At 37.9% G+C, this 20,402-nt stretch overlaps 1 protein-coding gene across 1 annotated transcript; it reads right to left on the bottom strand.

Annotated features, from left to right (window-relative positions):
- Nucleotides 1-6,782: 6,782 nt before the first annotated feature.
- Nucleotides 6,783-19,266, bottom strand: LOC144960439 (ornithine decarboxylase antizyme 2-like). The gene is made up of 5 exons (XM_078893520.1): nucleotides 19,104-19,266; nucleotides 17,934-18,136; nucleotides 16,356-16,489; nucleotides 11,760-11,845; nucleotides 6,783-11,071 (listed from the first exon to the last, which is right to left on the bottom strand). The coding sequence occupies exons 1-5, from the start codon at nucleotides 19,264-19,266 to the stop codon at nucleotides 10,755-10,757; spliced, it is 903 nt and encodes a 300-aa protein (XP_078749646.1). The 3' UTR covers nucleotides 6,783-10,754.
- Nucleotides 19,267-20,402: the final 1,136 nt, after the last annotated feature.

Raw genomic sequence — 20,402 nt, 5'->3', positions numbered from 1 at the left:
CCACCTCCATCATCTCTTGTATATTTTGCCATCCTCCTCTCCTCTCTCTTTCTCTTTGGCGTTGTGATCCGTTGGGCGACTGGCAACAACAACAACAACAACAACAACAACAACATCAACAACATCAACAACAACAACAACAACAACATCAACAACAACAACATCAACAACAACAACAACAACAACAACAACAAGCATTTAAGAGCCTCTTGAACCACAACCGTGGTTTGCTGTGTTCCATTTTTAAAATATAGATTCTTAATTTGACCGTCCTGGTTCTTCGCCGTGGATCAAATGTCAGTTTTGGCGTGAAACTTTTCGCCCTTTTGAGATTTGCATAGTTGGAACTACATTCTGGGAAACTTTTCGCCCTTTTGAGATTTGAATAGTTGGAACTACATTCTGGGAAACTCTTCGCCCTTTTGAGATTTTAATAGTTGGAACTAGATTCTTGGAAACTTTTCGCCCTTTTGAGATTTTAATAGTTGGCACTACATTCTGGGAAACTTTTCGCCCTTTTGAGATTTGCATAGTTGGAACTATATTCTGGGAAACTTTTCGCCCTTTTGATATTTGCATAGTTGGAACTACATTCTGGGAAACTTTTCGCCCTTTTGAGATTTGCATAGTTGGAACTACATTCTGGGGAACCTTTTGTAGCGCTCCTGCTTCTCCGTCGGCATCTTAAGAAGCATTTTGGGAACTGTCTGTTATTTGGAGAGATCTATAGTAGATTTAGCTGCGCCTTGCGGTTCTACGTAATTTATATTGCGTCAAGATTTGGTCAGCCCCATCGTTGTTGAGTCTTTAACTCCTCGTATAAAAGGAAGACTGGCATATGCTTTAGTTAATATCTGGGTCACGTTACTATTGGCCTTGCAACCGTTATCAAAGCTACTGACTAACTGACCACAGCTGTAACATCTCCTCGTAATGCTTTCCTCTCTGGATTGGTTTTTGTTGAGAGGACCAGGATCGCTCTGCTGGTATTGGTAACTCTTAAAGAGTTTAAGCTTTTGAGAAACTTTCTCGAAATTTCAGTTGTCTCTTCGGTAGGGGAAATACCCTTTGGAAGCCAATGACTGTTCGTACAGGCTTCAAGAGGCTTATCAAAGAGATTCTTCTCAATTGCTGCATCGTGATCCCTTGTTTTCTCCACCGTTTTTTTCTTCAACTTTGACTCGTCAAAGAAATCATTTACTGTCTGTATCAAAGTCTTGGAATGGAGATGTAGATAATATAGTCTTATATATTTATTCGGCAAGTCCTGTCTGTATCAAAGTCTTGGAATGGAGATGTAGATAATATAGTCTTAGATATTTATTCGGCAAGTCCTGACTGTATCAAAGTCTTGGGATAGAGATGTAGATAATATAGTCTTAGATATTTATTTTTCACGTCTTTGTGTATCAAAGTCTTGGAATAGAGATGTAGATAATATAGTCTTATATATTTATACGACACACCCTGTCTGTATCAAAGTCTTGGAATAGAGATGTAGATAATGAAGTCTTAGATATTTATTCGGCACGTCCTTTTGTGTATCAAAGTCTTGGAATGGAGATGTAGATAACATAGATAGTCTTAGATATTTCCTTTTATTTCTGTTTTCGACCCCCTCCCCAAAATAATCACACAAAAGCGCTACTTGTATCAGCGGATATTAAACCCTTTGCGTCATTTCATTATGGCATCCTCTGTCTTCTTTAAAACTGGATTTTTACATTTATTAACCCCCCGCCCCTCCCCCCCCCCCCCCCCCAAAATGAAATTAAAAGCAAAAACAGACCTTTTCTATTATCTATCTGTTTTTGAAGTGATCTAATTTTGGGTAATGTTTCTTTGAAAACTGAATGAAGCTGACGTCAGTCGGCTCTCTGTTACTGTATTTGAGCCGCCAAATGAAGGGACCAGAGGAAGAAAAGGCTCTTTTACCTGCATTTAATTTGTTCTGGGGAGTGCGTAGCAAGAGCACATCTGAGACTTATCGTAAGTTCAGAACAGAGGATTTCAATCCAATAAGTTCATTAAGGTAATGTTTTACATTTTAAATTCTTTCAATAAAATAAAATACTTTGAAAAGTTTTCAGTTAATTATTTTTTGTATTACATGTTGGAAGATAGATACGTTTTGTTTACTTTTCCCATAAGGTCGTTTATAATATTAGAAAGTTGCTTAGGATGGGTGCCATTAGTTCTTGTGAGACGATAAAAAGTAGACTTTGCTTTTTTAATTAAAACATTAACAACGATCTTAAAATGTCCTTATAAATCCCTATGAATTGTAAGGTGGCCTTTTCTCCATTTGGCCTCGGCCCGACTTGTGGCCTTGATATCGAGATTAAACCATGGCGTTGTCTTTCTCTCATTTCCTCTTCTTGTCGTCAGAGGGACGTGACCGTCCAAAATGGGACGTAGGGTCGAGAAGACAGCACCAGTCATACGCATCGCTCGTTTGCATAGTGTCGACGCCCTTAGAGATGTCATTCCGAACATCTGCTTTATTTTAGGGGCAGCGTGGCTCAGCGGTACGGTCTTCGCTTCGTACCCGAAAGGTACCGAGTTAGATTACCCGCTGCGCTGTGTCGCCTTGAGCAAGTCACCTCGCCCTAGCTCGATTTGCGGCGCTGCATTGCGGCTCACGTCTGGGTTATTCCAGTCTCCCCTTCGAATAGACCCTAGAGACAAATTTCCCCTATGGGATGAATAAAAGGATTTTTAAAATCTATTTATTTATTTGTTTTCTTCAGATTTCTTGAAGACATCGATAATGTAGAAAACTGTTGTTTGTTTATGTCAAAGAATAATAGATGAAGGTCCTGAAAACATTTATCGAGGACTATCAAAGAAGATAACGAAGTTTTATATGTCGCAATCCAGTCGATGGTGTGCTCAGATCGGTGTGTTTTTGATTTTACATTTTAGGTCATAGTCATAGTCATACCAGATAAATGGTATTGAGCTGTTATATAGCGCAGTATCCACTAAATGTGCTCAAAGCGCTTTACAAGAGGTCCTTGGTCAACAGCAACATTTAAAATGTAGGACGGGACATGACGCCTGTTAGGCGATATTACAATTTTTTCGGACATTGGCAGCGCTGCTAACGGCCAGGTACTCATTTTACACCTGAGTACGGTGAGCGAATGTAAGTAAAGAGTCTTTTCCAAGGACTCAACTATGCGCGGAGCGAGGCTCGAACCCAGGACATTCCGATCCGAAAACGAGTGTCATACCACTATACCACATAGCCGCACTGTGGTATGACTCCTAGTGAGCTTAATCGTGTCTAAATCTAGTTGCATTCCAGTGTAGATGTTGATGTTGTGAACCGCTGACCATTTGCCCGTTTCAAATCTTACTATCTACAGTTTGAACAGAAAAGTGCCAGAAGACAATAGAGAATAAAATTTTTTTTCGCGGCGGTGGTGGGGTTTGAACCTGCGACCTTATTGGTACGACAACTCCGCCTGGCAGGTGAGAGTGTGGCTCTACCGTGTGAGCTATCCACGAACACAAAAATATTCGTTTCAAACTCAAAGTCATTACTAGATCCCTCTCTCACCCACTTCTTGAGACCGCCGATTCGTTCGTACACCACCATCGCGAATAATTTTGACCAGCAGTTAAGCTTAATAGCCAATATTCTCAACACAAACATATAACATAGAAACGATTGAGACATTGAGTATGCTCCGGTGTATGGGGTGAATTTTTAATTCAGAAAAGTGAGTGGAGCAGGCACTTATGTTGGTAACAACAAGATATGAAGTGAATAGAAAAGTGCCAGAAGACAATAGAGAATAAAAAATTTTTTCGCGGCGGTGGTGGGGTTTGAACCTGCGACCTTATTGGTACGACAACTCCGCCTGGCAGGTGAGAGTGTGGCTCTACCGTGTGAGCTATCCACGAACACAAAAATATTCGTTTCAAACTCAAAGTCATTACTAGATCCCTCTCTCACCCACTTCTTGAGACCGCCGATTCGTTCGTACACCACCATCGCGAATAATTTTGACAAAAAAAAAAAAAAAAAAAAAAAATTTTTATTGAGTACCTGGCCGTTAACAGTGTTGTCTCTGTCCCAAAAAATTTGTAATATCGCCTGACAGGCGTCATGTCTCGTCCTATATGTTATGTAAAGCGCTTAGAGCACGTTTAGTGGATATTGCGCTATATAAAAGCTCAAGTTGTTTTTTTTTTTAGAAGTAGAAGGTTTTCCATGAGGGTCGTCATTTATGTGTGTAGTGAGTGGAGCGATTTATCTTCCTCTTCCAGGCCAACTGACACGTCTTCGCTTTCACTTTGATAGGAATAGGAATGGGACTCTCTATGGACGACTGCATCAATGTTGACACACAGGCTTGAAAAAGGAAGAATTCCTCACTACGCGCTTGTTGTCTCAGGTGGCGGTTATCACATCACACTTCCTTCTACATTTCCCATGACGAATGAAATCGGGTCGTAGGGGGGCATTAGTTTGTTCTGCTGGTTTCGTCGGACTAACACTACATCACCGATTTTGAATGTGTGTGTGGAAGTTTGACGCCTTTTGTCTGCATACAATTTTTACTTCGATTTTGATTCGATTCCTTGTTGTAGATCATTTCATCACCCTCGTTTGGATTTTGCAGGATCTTGATTTCGGGGAGATGTGTTTTCATTTTTGTTTGTTTTTGTTTTTAAGGGTTTTACGGCGCTTGCAACACATTAAGGTTATATCAGCGTCAGTAAAAAGGAAGAAAATGGGATAGTAAAAAGTTCTAGAATTACAATTAAAGCATCCAAGAATAAGGCAGACAAAGGGGAATTGACTCAAATAGGGAACAGATGTAGATTCCAAGGAGCACACTATCAAAGTACTTAGTTTGAGATCACCTAAAAGTCTAATTAAGATACAAGCACAGGTCAAATGTTTACAAATCATATATATATATATATATATATATATATATATATATATATATATGTGTGTGTGTGTGTGTGTGTGTGTAAATAAAACACAATACACACAGTGTATAACAGAGAGATGATTTACAAGGAAAAAAATATCATCTCCCAAAACTAACTACACTGTATACTGCCAGTGCCAGGACAAAACCAAGTAATTTCATCCCAAGACAAAGACAGAAAGCAACTCGACAAACGGACCTCTCTACCCACCAGACACATCAAGTGAAAATTCCGCCCACCATGGGAGGTCAGTCACAAGACCCCCACCAGACACATCAAGTGTACTTTAAGCCCACCATGGGAGGTCAGTCACAAGACCCCGACCAGACACATCAAGTGTACTTTCCGCCCACCATGGGAGGTCAGTCACAAGACCCCCACCAGACACATCAAGTGTACTTTCCGCCCACCATGGGAGGTCAGTCACAAGACCCCCACCAGACACATCAAGTGTACTTTCCGCCCACCATGGGAGGTCAGTCACAAGACTCCCACCAGACACATCAAGTGTACTTTCCGCCCACCATGGGAGGTCAGTCACAAGACCCCGACCAGACACATCAAGTGTACTTTCTGCCCGCCATGGGAGGTCAGTCACAAGACCACCACCAGACACATCAAGTGTACTTACTATTTCCACCCACCATGGGAGGTCAGTCACAAGACTCCCACCAGACACATCAAGTGTACTTTCCGCCCGCCATGGGAGGTCAGTCACAAGACCCCGACCAGACACATCAAGTGTACTTTATGCCCACCATGGGAGGTCAGTCACAAGACCCCGACCAGACACATTAAGTGTACTTTATGCCCACCATGGGAGGTCAGTCACAAGACCCCGACCAGACACATTAAGTGTACTTTCTATTTCTGCCCACTCTGGGAGGTCAGTCACAAGACCCCGACCAGACACATCAAGTGTACTTTATGCCCACCATGGGAGGTCAGTCACAAGACCCCGACCAGACACATCAAGTGTACTTTCCACCCACCATGGGAGGTCAGTCACAAGACCCCCACCAGACACATCAAGTGTACTTTCCGCCCGCCATGGGAGGTCAGTCACAAGACCCCCACCAGACACATCAAGTGTACTTTCCGCCCACCATGGGAGGTCAGACACAAGACCCCCACCAGACACATCAATTGTACTTTATGCCCATCGTAGGAGGTCAGTCACAAGACCCCCACCAAACGCATCGTGTATTTTATGCCCACCATGGGAGGTCAGTCACAAGACCCCCACCAGACACATCAAGTGTACTTTCCGCCCACCATGGGAGGTCAGTCACAAGACCCCCACCAGACACATCAAGTGTACTTTCTATTTCTGCCCGCCATGGGAGGTCAGTCACAAGACCCCCACCAGACACATCAAGTGTACTTTCTATTTCTGCCCGCCATGGGAGGTCAGTCACAAGACCCCCACCAGACACATCAAGTGTACTTTCTATTTCTGCCCACCATGGGAGGTCAGTCACAAGACCCCCACCAGACACATCAAGTGTACTTTCTATTTCTGCCCACCATGGGAGGTCAGTCACAAGACCCCCACCAGACACATCAAGTGTACTTTATGCCCGCCATGGGAGGTCAGTCACAATACCCCATTCAGTCCAATGAAGCTGGAGTTTATTCCAATATCTGCAGCCTTGAATTGCTGGATACACACAAAGTCAGATCCAACCACCCAGCTTCTTTCTGATCTCGTCTGGGTTGAACACGGGAGGAGAGTGTGCCAGGAATATTACATTTTTTTTTTAAAAAAGAAAAAAAAAACAAAACAAAAAACAAACATAAAGATCAAAAAACGAACTGACAAAAAGCCATTTTCTGGTTTTCTTCTATTTAATTGTACTGGATACAAATCCAAGCAAACCGAGTAAAGTAAAAAAAAAAAAAAACGTTTTAAAATACAAATGTTATCCAAGTCCAAAATGCTTCAACCCCTTTGGCAATTGATCTCACTTCACCTCAATCTTTAGTTGAAAATGGACGTGGACGAAGTTACACGCCTTATCCATTTCAAATTAAAATTGTCTTCTTTATTCATAAGAAACACACGCATCTTTAAAAACATCGCCAGGATTTATGGCTGAAGCAAGATTTGACAATCTAAGAAAAAAAAAATAGAAACAACACACATAGTTAGATAGCTTAAATCTTAACAATGAAAATAATAATAATTAAGTTTCATTGCATGAAATTTTCACGTCATCTCATCATTTTATCACCGCAATGATTAGAATTAGAGTACTGAGTACTGCGATCAGTACTGAAAAGAAAAGAAAATCCTGCCAGCAGAATAATAAAGAAAATGGCCGAGAGTTCTAGGGTAGACAACACTATAAATTCCCCTCTCCCTCGCGCCTGATGACAATGGATGAAACAATTTGATTGCACTGTCAATAAGATTCAATAGTCTGATGTCACGTCCGCCCAGCAACCAGCGGCTTGGTGCTAAACAAAGAAAATCGGTACTTTTTATTCGTCGTGCTGGCTTGAACTTTTTCACATGTCATGTCATGTGACCTGAATGTGTATAAAAGTCAAAACATGATCAGATTTATTATGATTTTCTCCTCTGGTAACAATTGTATGCTTGTCAGAGATATATTTCATAAGGGCAGTGATTGAGATGGATTTAATGGCATCCACCATTCTTCTGATAGTTTAGAACCAGTTTTTATGCGTCATTACCAGGGAAGTGATGTCACGACTATGCGTCATTACCAGGGAAGTGATGTCACGACTGTTGAACCCTATTTCTCAACGTTCCGAGTCACCTCGTAAATTTAATCTTTAGCACCAATGCAGCCAAACTGGAGCAAATCTAGAGTCATAAGATGCAGAAAAGAAAAAGAATTTACAGGTCTTGAGCCAGTCCAGTTTGTTGTGATACAGAGGAGGGGACAGATGACGTTTGGCGACTGTCTTTAGAAAACGAAGGCCTGTTACTTATACATTCATTATAATTGGGAGGCTAGCCCTTGCTTGAATAAACAAGAATCACATTTAGGAAACTCAATCTTTCTCAATCCGGGAGAGAAAATGTCCACCACGGGTCCTCCCAATTTGTTTTCTACCAAAAAAGAGCCAAGATGGCAAACCCATGCTGGATAAAACAGACCATTGCCATTGCCACTGGCAATAGAGGCCAAAGATACGAGCTCTAATTGTTGGTATTTCATTATAACCTTTATAATGTGAAATCACGATCAATGCCTTGCAATGCATTGTTTGTAGACTTTAAAAATCTTTTCATTTAGCACAGACTCTTCCGATGTCTCTCTCTCTCCAATATCCCCCCTCAGTCTCCCCTCCTATGGATCACAAAACTGTAAAACAACAAGACTGTACCAAGATGTTACCCGATCTTAAAACTCTCTTTAGTTTTTGACTTTCAAAATTGTTCTTTTTTTTCTAGTAATTTCCTTTCTTTTGAAAAAAAAAAAAAAGGTTGTTGCAATAGTAGTACAGTAGTCATTGGATTAAAGCACAGTCTCCGGGGAAGCCAAAAATGGTGCTAAAAAAATCCAAGCAGGTCAGAACCCAATACTCATGGGAGGAGATGACTCAATATGTAGATCATTTCGTCACCCAACTCCAGAGAGTCGCTGTATTGCAGAGCACGGTGAAATCCAACGAGTACCGTAACAACATTGACTAATAATGATAATGTTTTATATTACAATTACAAAGTTGTGAAAACAATATCGTTTCAAGGCTCTTTTTGTTCGTCTCCTACTGTTGTTTGTATTATTTATTTATATATTTATTTACTTTTTTTTGGGAGCAGTATTTACTTGTAGTTGATAAAAATGGGCGAAAAATAAACCAAGTAATCTCGTTCCAAGACAAAGAAGGAAAGCAAATTGGAAAGAAGCTATAAGGGGATAGAACCCACAGTAAGTGCCGCCCTGCCCACAATGGGAGGCCAGGAACCCCAGACAGGAAGACACAGTAAGTGCCACCCTGCCCACTATGGGAGGCCAGGAACCCCACCCAGGAAGACACCGTAAGTGCCACCCTGCCCACTATGGGAGCCAGGAACCCCACCCAGGAAGACACAGTAAGTGCCACCCTGCCCACTATGGGAGGCCAGGAACCCCACCTAGGAAGACACAGTAAGTGCCACCCTGCCCACTATGGGAGCCAGGAACCCCACCCAGGAAGACACAGTAAGTGCCACCCTGCCCACTATGGGAGGCCAGGAACCCCACAGTAAGTGCCACCCTGCCCACTATGGGAGGCCAGGAACCCCATAGGCATGACCTGACTTGATCCCATCCTATCCAACACACAATGACTTATCCAAAAATAAAACTACAAAATAGAAGGAATTGATTTTCATTTTTTTTTCTATCCAAACTCATTTATGGATAAAAGTTTTTGACAAAGTCAACACTACAAGCAAACACTGCATTTATATTACATATGTGAACATACATATTTTGCATTTTTTTTTTTCAGTTCTTTTTTACAACATCGAATAGAAAAGCTTAGAATCCCTTGGCAGAGAAAGCATTTGTTATAAAAAGAATAAATGAAGATATATATAGATATATATAAATACATCCAATTTTCAGTGCACAAAACAAAGATATGTTAAAACTCCTCAAAGAATTAACACACAATTATCATCATCGGTCAATTGAAAGGTAGAAGTATGCAATAGTAGAAGTAGTAGTAGTAGTAGTGGAGTAGAAATAGTAGTAGTAATAGTAGTAGTAGTAGTAGTAGTAGTAGTAGTAGTGGAGTAGAAATAGTAGTAGTAATAGTAGTAGTAATAGTAGTAGTAGTAGTAGTAGTAGTAGTAGTAGTAGTAGTAGTAGTAGTAGTAGTAGTAGTAGTAGTAGTGGTAGTAGTAGTAGTAGTAGGAGTAGTAGTACATACCTACAACATAGATCTCAAAATAACTCATAGAACCGCTATGTATTATAAAGGTCAACAACGACAACTAACCATTCGATTTGACAAAACATCTTTCAAATTGATTTTATTTCTATGGAAATCAAATGCCAGGCAAGTCAGTCGGCCCTTTGTCAGAATTTCTACCAAATAAGGATTAACCTTTTGTTATGAAAATGACTGAATACAGTAAATATACTGACCAATTGGCAACCAGACTATATCTACATATCTACAGATTTTTGACTTACACCAGTAAGTAATCCCTAATTTGTCACAGAAAAGTTTCAGACACCTTCCAGTTTTTTCCCTCCTGTCAATTCCGATTCCACAATGGCTATTTCAAATCTAAGTCCTACCTCTCTAATAACATCCAAAAAAAAACACCAACATCATGTCCATCTCCAATTCTAATGGGGAAACAAACATTTATAATATAACTGGGGAAAAAAAAAACATATTTCAATATGATAATAAAAATCTTTATCACCACTGGATTAAAAGAAAAGAAAAAAAATCATAACACATTCACAAGTACTTTTCAATTGACAAGGGTGCAGAATACGAGGCAATGTAAAAAAACAAAAACCAAACAATTAAAAGCAAATAAATGATGCAAGCAAATATTCAAACGATGACCAATTATCATTATCAAGAAGGCTCATAATAAGAATTTATCATTAAAATTCATCTTAGAAAATGGTGATGAAGGAAAGAGAAATATACATAGAGAGAGAGAGAGAGAGAGATAGTGTGTCATTAAAGAAACACTCTCTCTCTCTCTCTCTTTCTATCTTTTCTCTCCCTATTAAAAATCAACCAACTTTTAAAAAAATAAACTGATAGCAAGGATATTCTATTGGTTGTAACAAAAACCTCAGTTCGCATCATTAATTATCAGAGGCGGAAGAAGAGAAGTTGTCTCCGTCAAGGGAGTCAAACTTTACCCAGGGAATGCCAGTAGCTTTCCCTCTAGCACCGTCTTCACCTCCTCCTCCTCCTTTGCTTTTTCCATTGCTTAGATCATCCTCGCTACTCTCTTCAGTATCCTCCTCGTCATCGTCATCATCATCCTCGTCGTCGTCTTCATCATCGGGTTCAATGGCATAGGCCATGTGAAGCATGTCAGACGAACGACCTCGAATGAGGGCGTGATCCGGGGGCAAAATCTGGAAACCGAAGAAGTTGAACACGCGAAGCAGTGACCCTGAAATAACAAACAAAACATCCATTTCAATCTTTGGCATCCGTGGAATTTTGGATTTTATTCATCTTAACCCTCAGCAGGAAATAATAAAACACAAATCTCTATAAACTCATTCAAAATAGAATCTAAAAGTACTAATCACTGTTTCTGGTGACAAAAACTGGAAAAGGAGGTACATTTTAAACAATGCCAAAAAGCCCCATTTTTACTGCACATCCCCCCACCTTTAGAGCAATTAAGATGTTATACTATAGGTTACTTTTGAAAAATGTTTTTAAGGCCCTTACAACACATATCAGCGCCAGTAAAAAGGAAGAAAATGGGATAGTAAAAAGTTCTAGAATTAAAATTAAAGAAAAGGTAGGAAAAGGGGAATTGGATCAAATAGGAAACAGATGTAGATTCCAAGAGCAAACTATCAAAGTATCACACAAGTTTGAGATCACCCAAAAGTCTCATCGAACTAATACTATACATGATTTGTTGACTGTTTCCCTCCCAGCAAAGGACCCCAGCCAGGACAAAACCCAAGTAATCTCATTCCAATACAAAGACAGAAGGCAAATTAGAAAAGGAAATAAAGGAGGAAAGAATATGACAGCAATCATGACCTCCCTGCCCACCATGGGAAGTCAGAAGACCTATCAATTGACTTGACTTATCAAGGTTATGGGTGGCCACAACGTACCTCGGTCACTGCGGTTCTTTGAGATGCACAAGACAACGTGAGAACAGCGTAGTTCTTCTTCTGCATACTCCAGCAAAGTGATGAGACTGACATGGAAATGAGAAAGAAAAGAAAAGAAAATAATAAATCTATAAAAGTATCCTATTCATATTCAAAGGGAGAAAACATTTTGAACAAGACATTTCTACAAACTTGCCCCTGCTAACTCACAAAAATCAAATAATTTGATGCCTACACATTCAAATAAACAACAAAAAGAACGTTAATAAATAATCAAACAACAAATTGATAAAGGCCAACTATTCACAGAGCTAAAATGGGCTGCACTTAAATTACCAAAAATGGCAGAATGTTTGGACAATTATAATTTTGTAATTCGCTGGTCAAAAAAAAATTATTCTAATCCTGGGACATGCAAGGTTAATTTCTATAAATACAAACAGCCCAATCTACTGATGCTTCACTGCTTCTTATGTAGCCAATTTCACCCTCTTGAAGTAAATTCTGTTCCACACCAAACTGTAGAATCTGACTTCATGATAAGCATGGGTCTCAAATCAGAATTTTCTTAACCCTATTTTCATACTAAAATAGAAAGTCCTATTTCCTGATTTGGGGTCCATTTGGCCCCCCTGACTTGCAAAAAGAAAAATACTAGAAAGTCCTATTTTCTTATTTGATCCCCATGATTTTACTATGGAAAATTCAGTTAAAATAATATTTTCTCATTAAATGAATGGGGTTAAAACATGTTGTTTTTGTTGTGACATCATGCATCTATTTATTTAGTGACATAGTCGTGTCAATATGATCCACAACTTACTGGTAGATGGCATCTACAATAATTGACTAAGTTAATTTTGTTACCTGTTTGCTGTCCAATATGATGAGCGCCAGTTTCAGTTACCTACTTTTTCATCAACTCTAATCAAGAAACATCCAAGTAAGTACTAACTCTTTACTTTTTTTTTCATTAGAAATGTGACGAATGAAGATGATTCTTATACTTATCGTAATAAAAATGAATTGATAGTAGGTCTATCATTAATTTTCTGATTGTAGTACTAGCTAGAATGAATCGCCAAATATGAAATGATGAAACAATACTGGATAAATGAAAGTGTTAATATTCAATTTAATGTTTCTTACAATACTTGCCTTACTTTCGTGTCTTGCTTATCTTTTCTTATTGTGTGTACCCTACCTTAACATAACATATAACATATGGTGTAGGGCGACATAGGATAAAATCCTTTGAATACCCTTAATATGAAATTGATTGAAAGATTACAATAATGATACACGTGGTAAAGATAGTATAACAACTTAAATGCACTCATGTATGTGTGATGTACAGATCTTTAACCTTGACATGCAAAGCACACACACACACACACACACATACACCCAAACATATAGAAGATGGCCATAATAAGGTAACAATGCATGATATTTGCATACAAGATTGAAGGCATGTCAACAGCAGTGCAAACAAGCATCATTCGTCATATATAAATCCTTCCCACATATTTGTTTGTAACTTCTTATATGAAAAGTGATTTATTTTCTAGTACCGTTTTTCAATATCTAGGTGAACTAAATTGATAGCTTGAATGACTACGTTATGTCTCAGCCATAGTGTCATGAATTTGCTAACTAAATGGTTTGTATGTTGTTTTTTTTTTTAAAATCAGCCATCCGTTGTGTGGTCTAAATTATGCTGCACTGGGCCTAATAAAAATTACTATTATTATTATTTTCATTATTGAAAATTGTGAAAGGAAATGAAAGAAAGAGCTTCCTTTGTTGAAATCTTTAGTATTTTTTTCTCTAGGCTAGGGCTATTGGTCAGTACTGACCAATAGGTGCCAGCGCCTGAGTACTAAATAAGAGGTACCACCGGCAATTGATCAGTACTGTCGAACACAGGGCCTGTTCGTCAGTGCTGACAAAGACCTTTTCAAACTTATTCGTCACTACTGGATTATTTCATTAGTAATAAAATTATATAAAAAATCCCAGGCCAACTTATCCCATGACTGTTAGTTACACTCAGACAACTTTGATTTAAGTTTAACGTGTGGGGCAACGGAATGACTCTCGTTGGTTTATGCCGGCATAAGATTCTTGTTATTTTATGTTGTCCATTCTATTTATGTATTTGTTTTTTTTTTGTTATGTTTTTTTTTTTTTAAATAGTTTTTCGTTTCTTTTGTTTTGTTTGTTTTCTCATTCAGCCCACGCCAGCTTGTTGCTGGTTTCAGTTCTAAATTAATAATCACAACCGTGATGACCCAAGAAAGAGCAGATTTATTATTTTATGACATTATTGTCAATTATTCTAATAATGGTATAGGCATGTCTTGACAATTTCCAAGAATCGTCTATTTGGAATGAATAGAATTATTATAAAAGGATCTGTGAGGAGTGTAGATTTTGAATCTTTACATAAGAGAAAAGGAACACAAAGACAATCGTTCAAGCGTAAGGAAAACACACAGTTTGAAAGTCATGAAAATTTGTTACTTATTTCCTCTAAACAGTGTCATGTCGGGCTGATTGAAAATGTTCAAAATTGATTTTATGCACAAAATCTATTAAATTTGTGTTGAGTTTTTGTGTTTTATTAAAGAGAATGATCAAAATTTGTTAAACTGACAAAATCTATAATTTCACATGTAATGACCAATCGTTTTACTGTTAAATCCATTTTGCTATTTAGTTAATTCAGATATAATACTGTTTGGAAGTTATAGGTGACGTGTCATGAAAAGACTTCCCAGAATATCGATGGGTGCGGTTTGGATACGATAATATCTTGTATAGTTTGTTTCGAGGGCATGGCGACCTACACGTTGCTCAAACATCCTGGTTTATACACGTCTTCATTTATCATTGACGTCAGTACCACAGATTGACAAACGGGAGCGACAGACAAGCTTTTAGTTTACTATATTTTGGGCAATTGACGTTAGGATTGAATTATTTGACTTTGTCTTGAAAACAAGATTGTTGTAACTAAGACCAGAGATTTTGATCTGGACAAATTAGAATCAAAGCATTGGTAAGACGAGATAAACTGTTTGTTATGAGTTACAGTTCTTGAATCAAGTTCTAAAAGTCATACCGTATGATACGGGTCAATAAGCCGGGGTTGATCCTAGATTCTATGACGTGAGATGAACTAGTAACAATCATTATTCTTAAAGTTTACCCACTGTCTAAGACACAAGTTGAGATAAAAGGCACTTAATGCAAGACAATAAACGTTCAAGGTTACTCATAGTTTTGTGTGTTGGTCAGTTATATTTCCGGATGGCAATGTTGTGAGCTTCTTAGCCAATAACACAGCATCTATTCCCGTCCCCAACATTTGCTCTCTTCATCATCACCACAACTACATCATCATTAGAGGAAACACAGGTGTGATATCAAAAAACTGGTTCCAATCTCAATGGAAGTGTAAAACCACTCTTCCGGAGGACTGGATACCTTGTGTAATTCATCTTCTGGTTTCAGATTGATGGGATCTTATTTTCTAGTCTAAATAAATGCTGGTCGTCTTCTGTACTTCTCATTACTGCCTCCACCACCAATATATATTTCAACCACATATTATCACTACCATACGATAGGTGGATATTCGTTTAGCACAGGGACCAACTCCCCCTCTCCTTCCATTTCCAGTGCATCCTAAAATCTTGACAGAAAATGTTCCCATAGGCCAGTTTTAAATCTTAAGCGCCAGAAAAACAATTGACAAAAGATGATAGATGTTGAGTAGATTTTAACATGAGAGAACTAACAAGTTGTGAGCAGAGATTAAAAAGGACAACAAAGGGGAGAGAATAAACAACAAGATTGACCCCCCCCCTCTCCCACCCTATAATACGAATGACAACCATAGATAAACTTCAAGTCCTTAGCCAAAGACTTTGAGGAATCGCGGGTCAAATGTGCATAGGTCTCATACTCGTCCCTGGCATGGGAAAACCACCAACAAGTGCCAGCGCTCGACCAATATCACTCCGTTTTCTCTATAAAGTCATGGGGGCCAAATGACCCCCAAATCAGGAAATAGTACTTTCTGTATTTTTCCCTTTGAAAGTCATGGGGGCCATTTGGCCCCCAGATCGGAAAACCTCAAATTCCAAATGAGCATGCTCAGTGTAAGTATACTATGCACGTGACAAACATGAAATTTGACATGGTCATGGACCTCGTGATTTTAGGAAAAGTCACCAAATTTCAGGTCTCTGCGTCAAAAATTGACTGTTTTATGAATAATAAGCACAACCCTGGGGTCTTTTTGGCTCCCAAGTATGAAAATAGGGTTAAAGGAGGAACGTTTTGCGGAACATTCAATTTGATCAGAAATAAATTAGACCAATAGGCCTGTACTAATGACAATACTGGTAAAATATAGAATTATCAAACACATCTATTGAAGGTGTAAAATGAGTACCGGGCCGTTAACAGTAAATGTTAAATGTTGCTTTTGGCCAGGGACCCCTTGTAAAACGCTTTGAGCATGTTTAATGGATATTGCGCTATATAAAACCCCAATTTACTTAATTCAATTCCCCTATCACCCACCTCTCCTTGGAGCCTTCAGGCAAAATGCCCGAGGGCAGCTCCACGTAGAGCACATCCTTCACCAGAGTGGTCTCCCATTTCACCTCCAGACTTGGCACTGGAGAGATCTTGAAGGTCAGCTTGGATATGCTAGTCTGTGGGACGACACAACAAATACAAATGTTACAGTGAATGACATAATCAGATAGATGGTGAAAAGGTTTGAACTGAGATATTGCTAAGTTTAGTTAGAAGGTCAATTTTTATCTAAAATGAGTTCTTGTCACAAATGATTATATCAACCCTTTTGTAAATCTTCGGGAAATATCAAAGCTTAATTTCACTTCTAAATATTTTTTTACAGCTAGTCAAGATGAAAAAGTATGAAATTTGAGAAAAGTTTCTGGATACCTTTCCCATACATCTGACCACAAAATCACCCGATTTACTTCAAATAAATATTAAAATGCTCTGGGGCGCATATTCTTTCAGAAAATGCAATCCAAAATTTGATTATGTCATGCACTGACACAAATATGAGCCTTTGCAAGAAGCTGGAAGCCAAAACTGACAAATTAGGGAGGAGCAGACACTGGTGTAGGATAAAGATCTGAAATAGTGAGTATATTATTATGATGAATACAGCCCCAAAGTAGAGAGTAAAAATATGAGAAAAAAATGAATCCCGAAAAACCAGGCTGCCTGGACTGGAGTGTAATGGTGGCAATTCTGACATGTCATAAGCAGGTCTAAGGTTTTGGGATGAGTTTTTTCTTCTTCTTTCTGATTTGTCTGGCATTCAAGCAAACTCAATCTTTCACATCTTTATGGAACTAAAAAAAAAAGCTTCCTTTAAATCTGGTTCCGATTTTTACTAAGTCTTTCGTCATATTTCAGTTCAAAACCATTACAGAAATTGATTAGAAGATTCACGGTTCGATTCCCGCTTTGAGCAGTACATTGTTGAGTCCTTTTGTAAAAGGCCCTGAACTCCATTCTCTCACTGTACTCAGGTGTAAAATGAGTACTTGGCCGTAAACAGCCCTGTATATTTCTGAAAAAATTGCAATGACCCTTATAGACGTTTTTGCAAAGGAAAAAGAAACAAAAGACAATAATTTTTTTTATTTAAAGAGACATTTTTTTTTCTTTTAATTTGATATCTCGCGTAGAATGTGAAAGATAATTAATCAAGAGTAGTTTCTTTTTTACTAGATCCCATTTTCTTCCTTTTTACTGGCGCTGATATGACCTTACATTTGTTGAAAGCGCTGTGAAACTCTAAAAAACAAGCAAATACCTTTCTCTTTCATGAATTAATTATGGGTTTTTAGGAAAATTAATCACAATTTTTTATTTGCAAAATTTGCTGTTTTTAGCTTGAAAAATTTGGAATTTTTTCAACAAAAAAAAACACGATGTCAGATTACATCTGGTGGAGAGCAATTTATGATAGACAAGCATCCTTTCCAGAGGGTAGCCATCAATCATCAATCAATCTTTATTGAACAAAACGAGAAATGAGAGTAACACTCTGGCTGTAAAGAAAACTGTCAGCTTCTGTGGAAAAGTTTAAATTGAAACGAAATAGCAACCAACCTGCAAACCATTCTTGTTACGAGCCAAATTATCATTTTGGTCATCATTTGAAAAATCACTTGCACTGACAGGGGGCGCTTTTAAAACCCCCACGTCGATGCCCTCTGCCAAGGGATTGCGGCATTCTAGAGCGACGTGGGGAGCATCAGGAGCACCACACGGGGACGGGACCCAGCGATATACTGAATCGTTTACTGAACGAGCTGGGGGAAAAAAAATGAATGATATCAACTAATGTTTTAAAATGGTGTCTTGCATGTATACTAACTATGTATAGATAGGGAGCCATTCCATACCCCAAACCCTCTCTAAAATCTACATTTCGCCTTTGCTCTCCTTTAAGTTTTATAAATTTTTCATCTACAATTAGGGTCTTTATTTCATAAAGCTGTAGCAACATGTGTGATTCTAAACTCGAAATATTGACAGGATAGCCGTTTTCGTAGATCCCAATTCTAAATGTCAAGGCCCAAAATACAGGAACAAGAACTCTTGATAATTAGCTTTGATCTGTAAGGTTTTTTCAATAAATATAATTCTACATTTAAATTCAACTGTCAAGGGTTCTGTTAGCCCAATGGTCTGCACACTCACTCGCTGTTACAGAGTCTGTAGTTCGACTCCCTGTCATGCCTTTTTTCTTTTCTTTTTTAAAAAAAGATTTTAGGTATTCAATATATTGGGCAATCGTTTTTTTTTTTGTCTTTTTTTTTTTGGTCAAATTAAAAAAAAAACAAAAACATTTTATTCTTTAGAATGGCCTTATTATTTAATGATTGTGTGAAAGATTGTATTACTTTGTGGAAGTTGGGGTTTTTCCCCCCGTAAAGCAGCTATGAATGTCAAGAAAGGTGATACATTGAAATGTCTATCTTCATTTTATTACAAACTTACAATTTAAAACTTGTGAAATGGTAGAAAGCAGATAAAAAATCTGTGTCATTTATTAGTTATTTCACTCGTTATAAGTTATATTAAAACATGGTATAGTATTGATCATTGATGCTCGTTTAAAATTCGTATCAAAACAGGTTTGAATTAGGATAACTCATGAAATAAAATCTGTATTAAAAGACAATCGTTGATTATTTGCTGTGTAGTTTAATTGATAGCTCTAATACTAATTGTCAAAAAGGAGCTGCAATGAGTTGCTTCATAGTCTCTCCCCACCCCTTTTCAACTCGCATGTGGCCCTGACCTTGGTGGATTTGGAGCTATGAATATGAATCATGAAGTTGTAGTACTTTAAGTTTAAGTCTGTGGCCAAAGATGGCGTACAATAGTGAGTGTGTTTATAAAGGACATGGTCCGCTTTTGTGAATACACAACCCATTTATGAGAAATTACTGCCATAGCTAAAGCTTGAAAAATGGAGATTAGCAGCGCGTTGTGTTGGGGGTTTGGGATGGGCGGATGTCGATCTCCTGTCCTCACGTCAACTTTAACCCGATTATTAAGTCAACAAATATAGTAGTCAGGCTATTTTGATATTGAAACTCCTATTTATTGTTTATATGTCTAAACTAAACTTGTGTTAAACTTGACTGTGGTTATTCCAGCCATGCCCCCCTCTCTCCCTCCAAACACTCCAAATGAATGCGTAATTAGAAAATATTTTTTGATATGAGGTCAGCGGCCATGTTGTTTTTTCCTTCCACAACACAACTTGAGACAATCGAGAAACATATCAAAATGCTTAACGAATAATCTTGATATTTACCTGTCTTCTTTATATAAGGCTGGCATTTTTTCTTTTTTCTCTTTTTCTTTCGGACCAAAATTTTCGTCGACAACGATAGCTTTTGAGGTTGTTAACATAATTTTATCAACACCTCTTTCTCCGTAGAGAAACGATGACGTTCTAATTTTTTTCTATTTTTGACCTGTTAAGGTCACGTGACATGAAGTCTTCCGGAGCGATTTCATTCAAGTTACGGTGTTTGGTTTACATAGTGACTGTTACAAAATATTGAAAGAGTTTTTACATGCTTCACAAATTATTTATCCACTCCTTAATATGCAATAACTATTTACAATGAAAAAAATATAAATTAATTAATGATATTCATTAAGATAATGGTGTCAATTATGATGATGAAATTTTAATGGTAACAAAAGTGATGATGATGATGATGATGATGATGATGATGATGATGATGATGTGGATGACATTGACGACGACGAAAATGACTATGATGATGATGATGATGATAATAATAATAATAATAATAATAATAATAATAATAATAATAATAATAATAATAATAATAATAATAATAATAATAATAATAATAATAATAATAATAATAATAATAATAATAATGTCACGACTCAGCTCAGAATCCTTTGTTTCAACTTAATTATTATCAGTGATATGATAATTGTCAATAATAACTATCTAGAGCGACCAGCCCGGACGAAGATTTTCTGTAACTAACTAAAAACAAAACATAATTTTCTTACGATGTT

This window comes from Berghia stephanieae, chromosome 15 (genome assembly GCF_034508935.2).
Source record: "Berghia stephanieae isolate SIO BIC M18660-M18661 chromosome 15, UCSD_Bste_1.3, whole genome shotgun sequence".
NCBI classification, from domain to species: Eukaryota; Metazoa; Mollusca; class Gastropoda; order Nudibranchia; family Aeolidiidae; genus Berghia; species Berghia stephanieae.
This window is presented reverse-complemented; position numbering and strand designations above follow the sequence as displayed.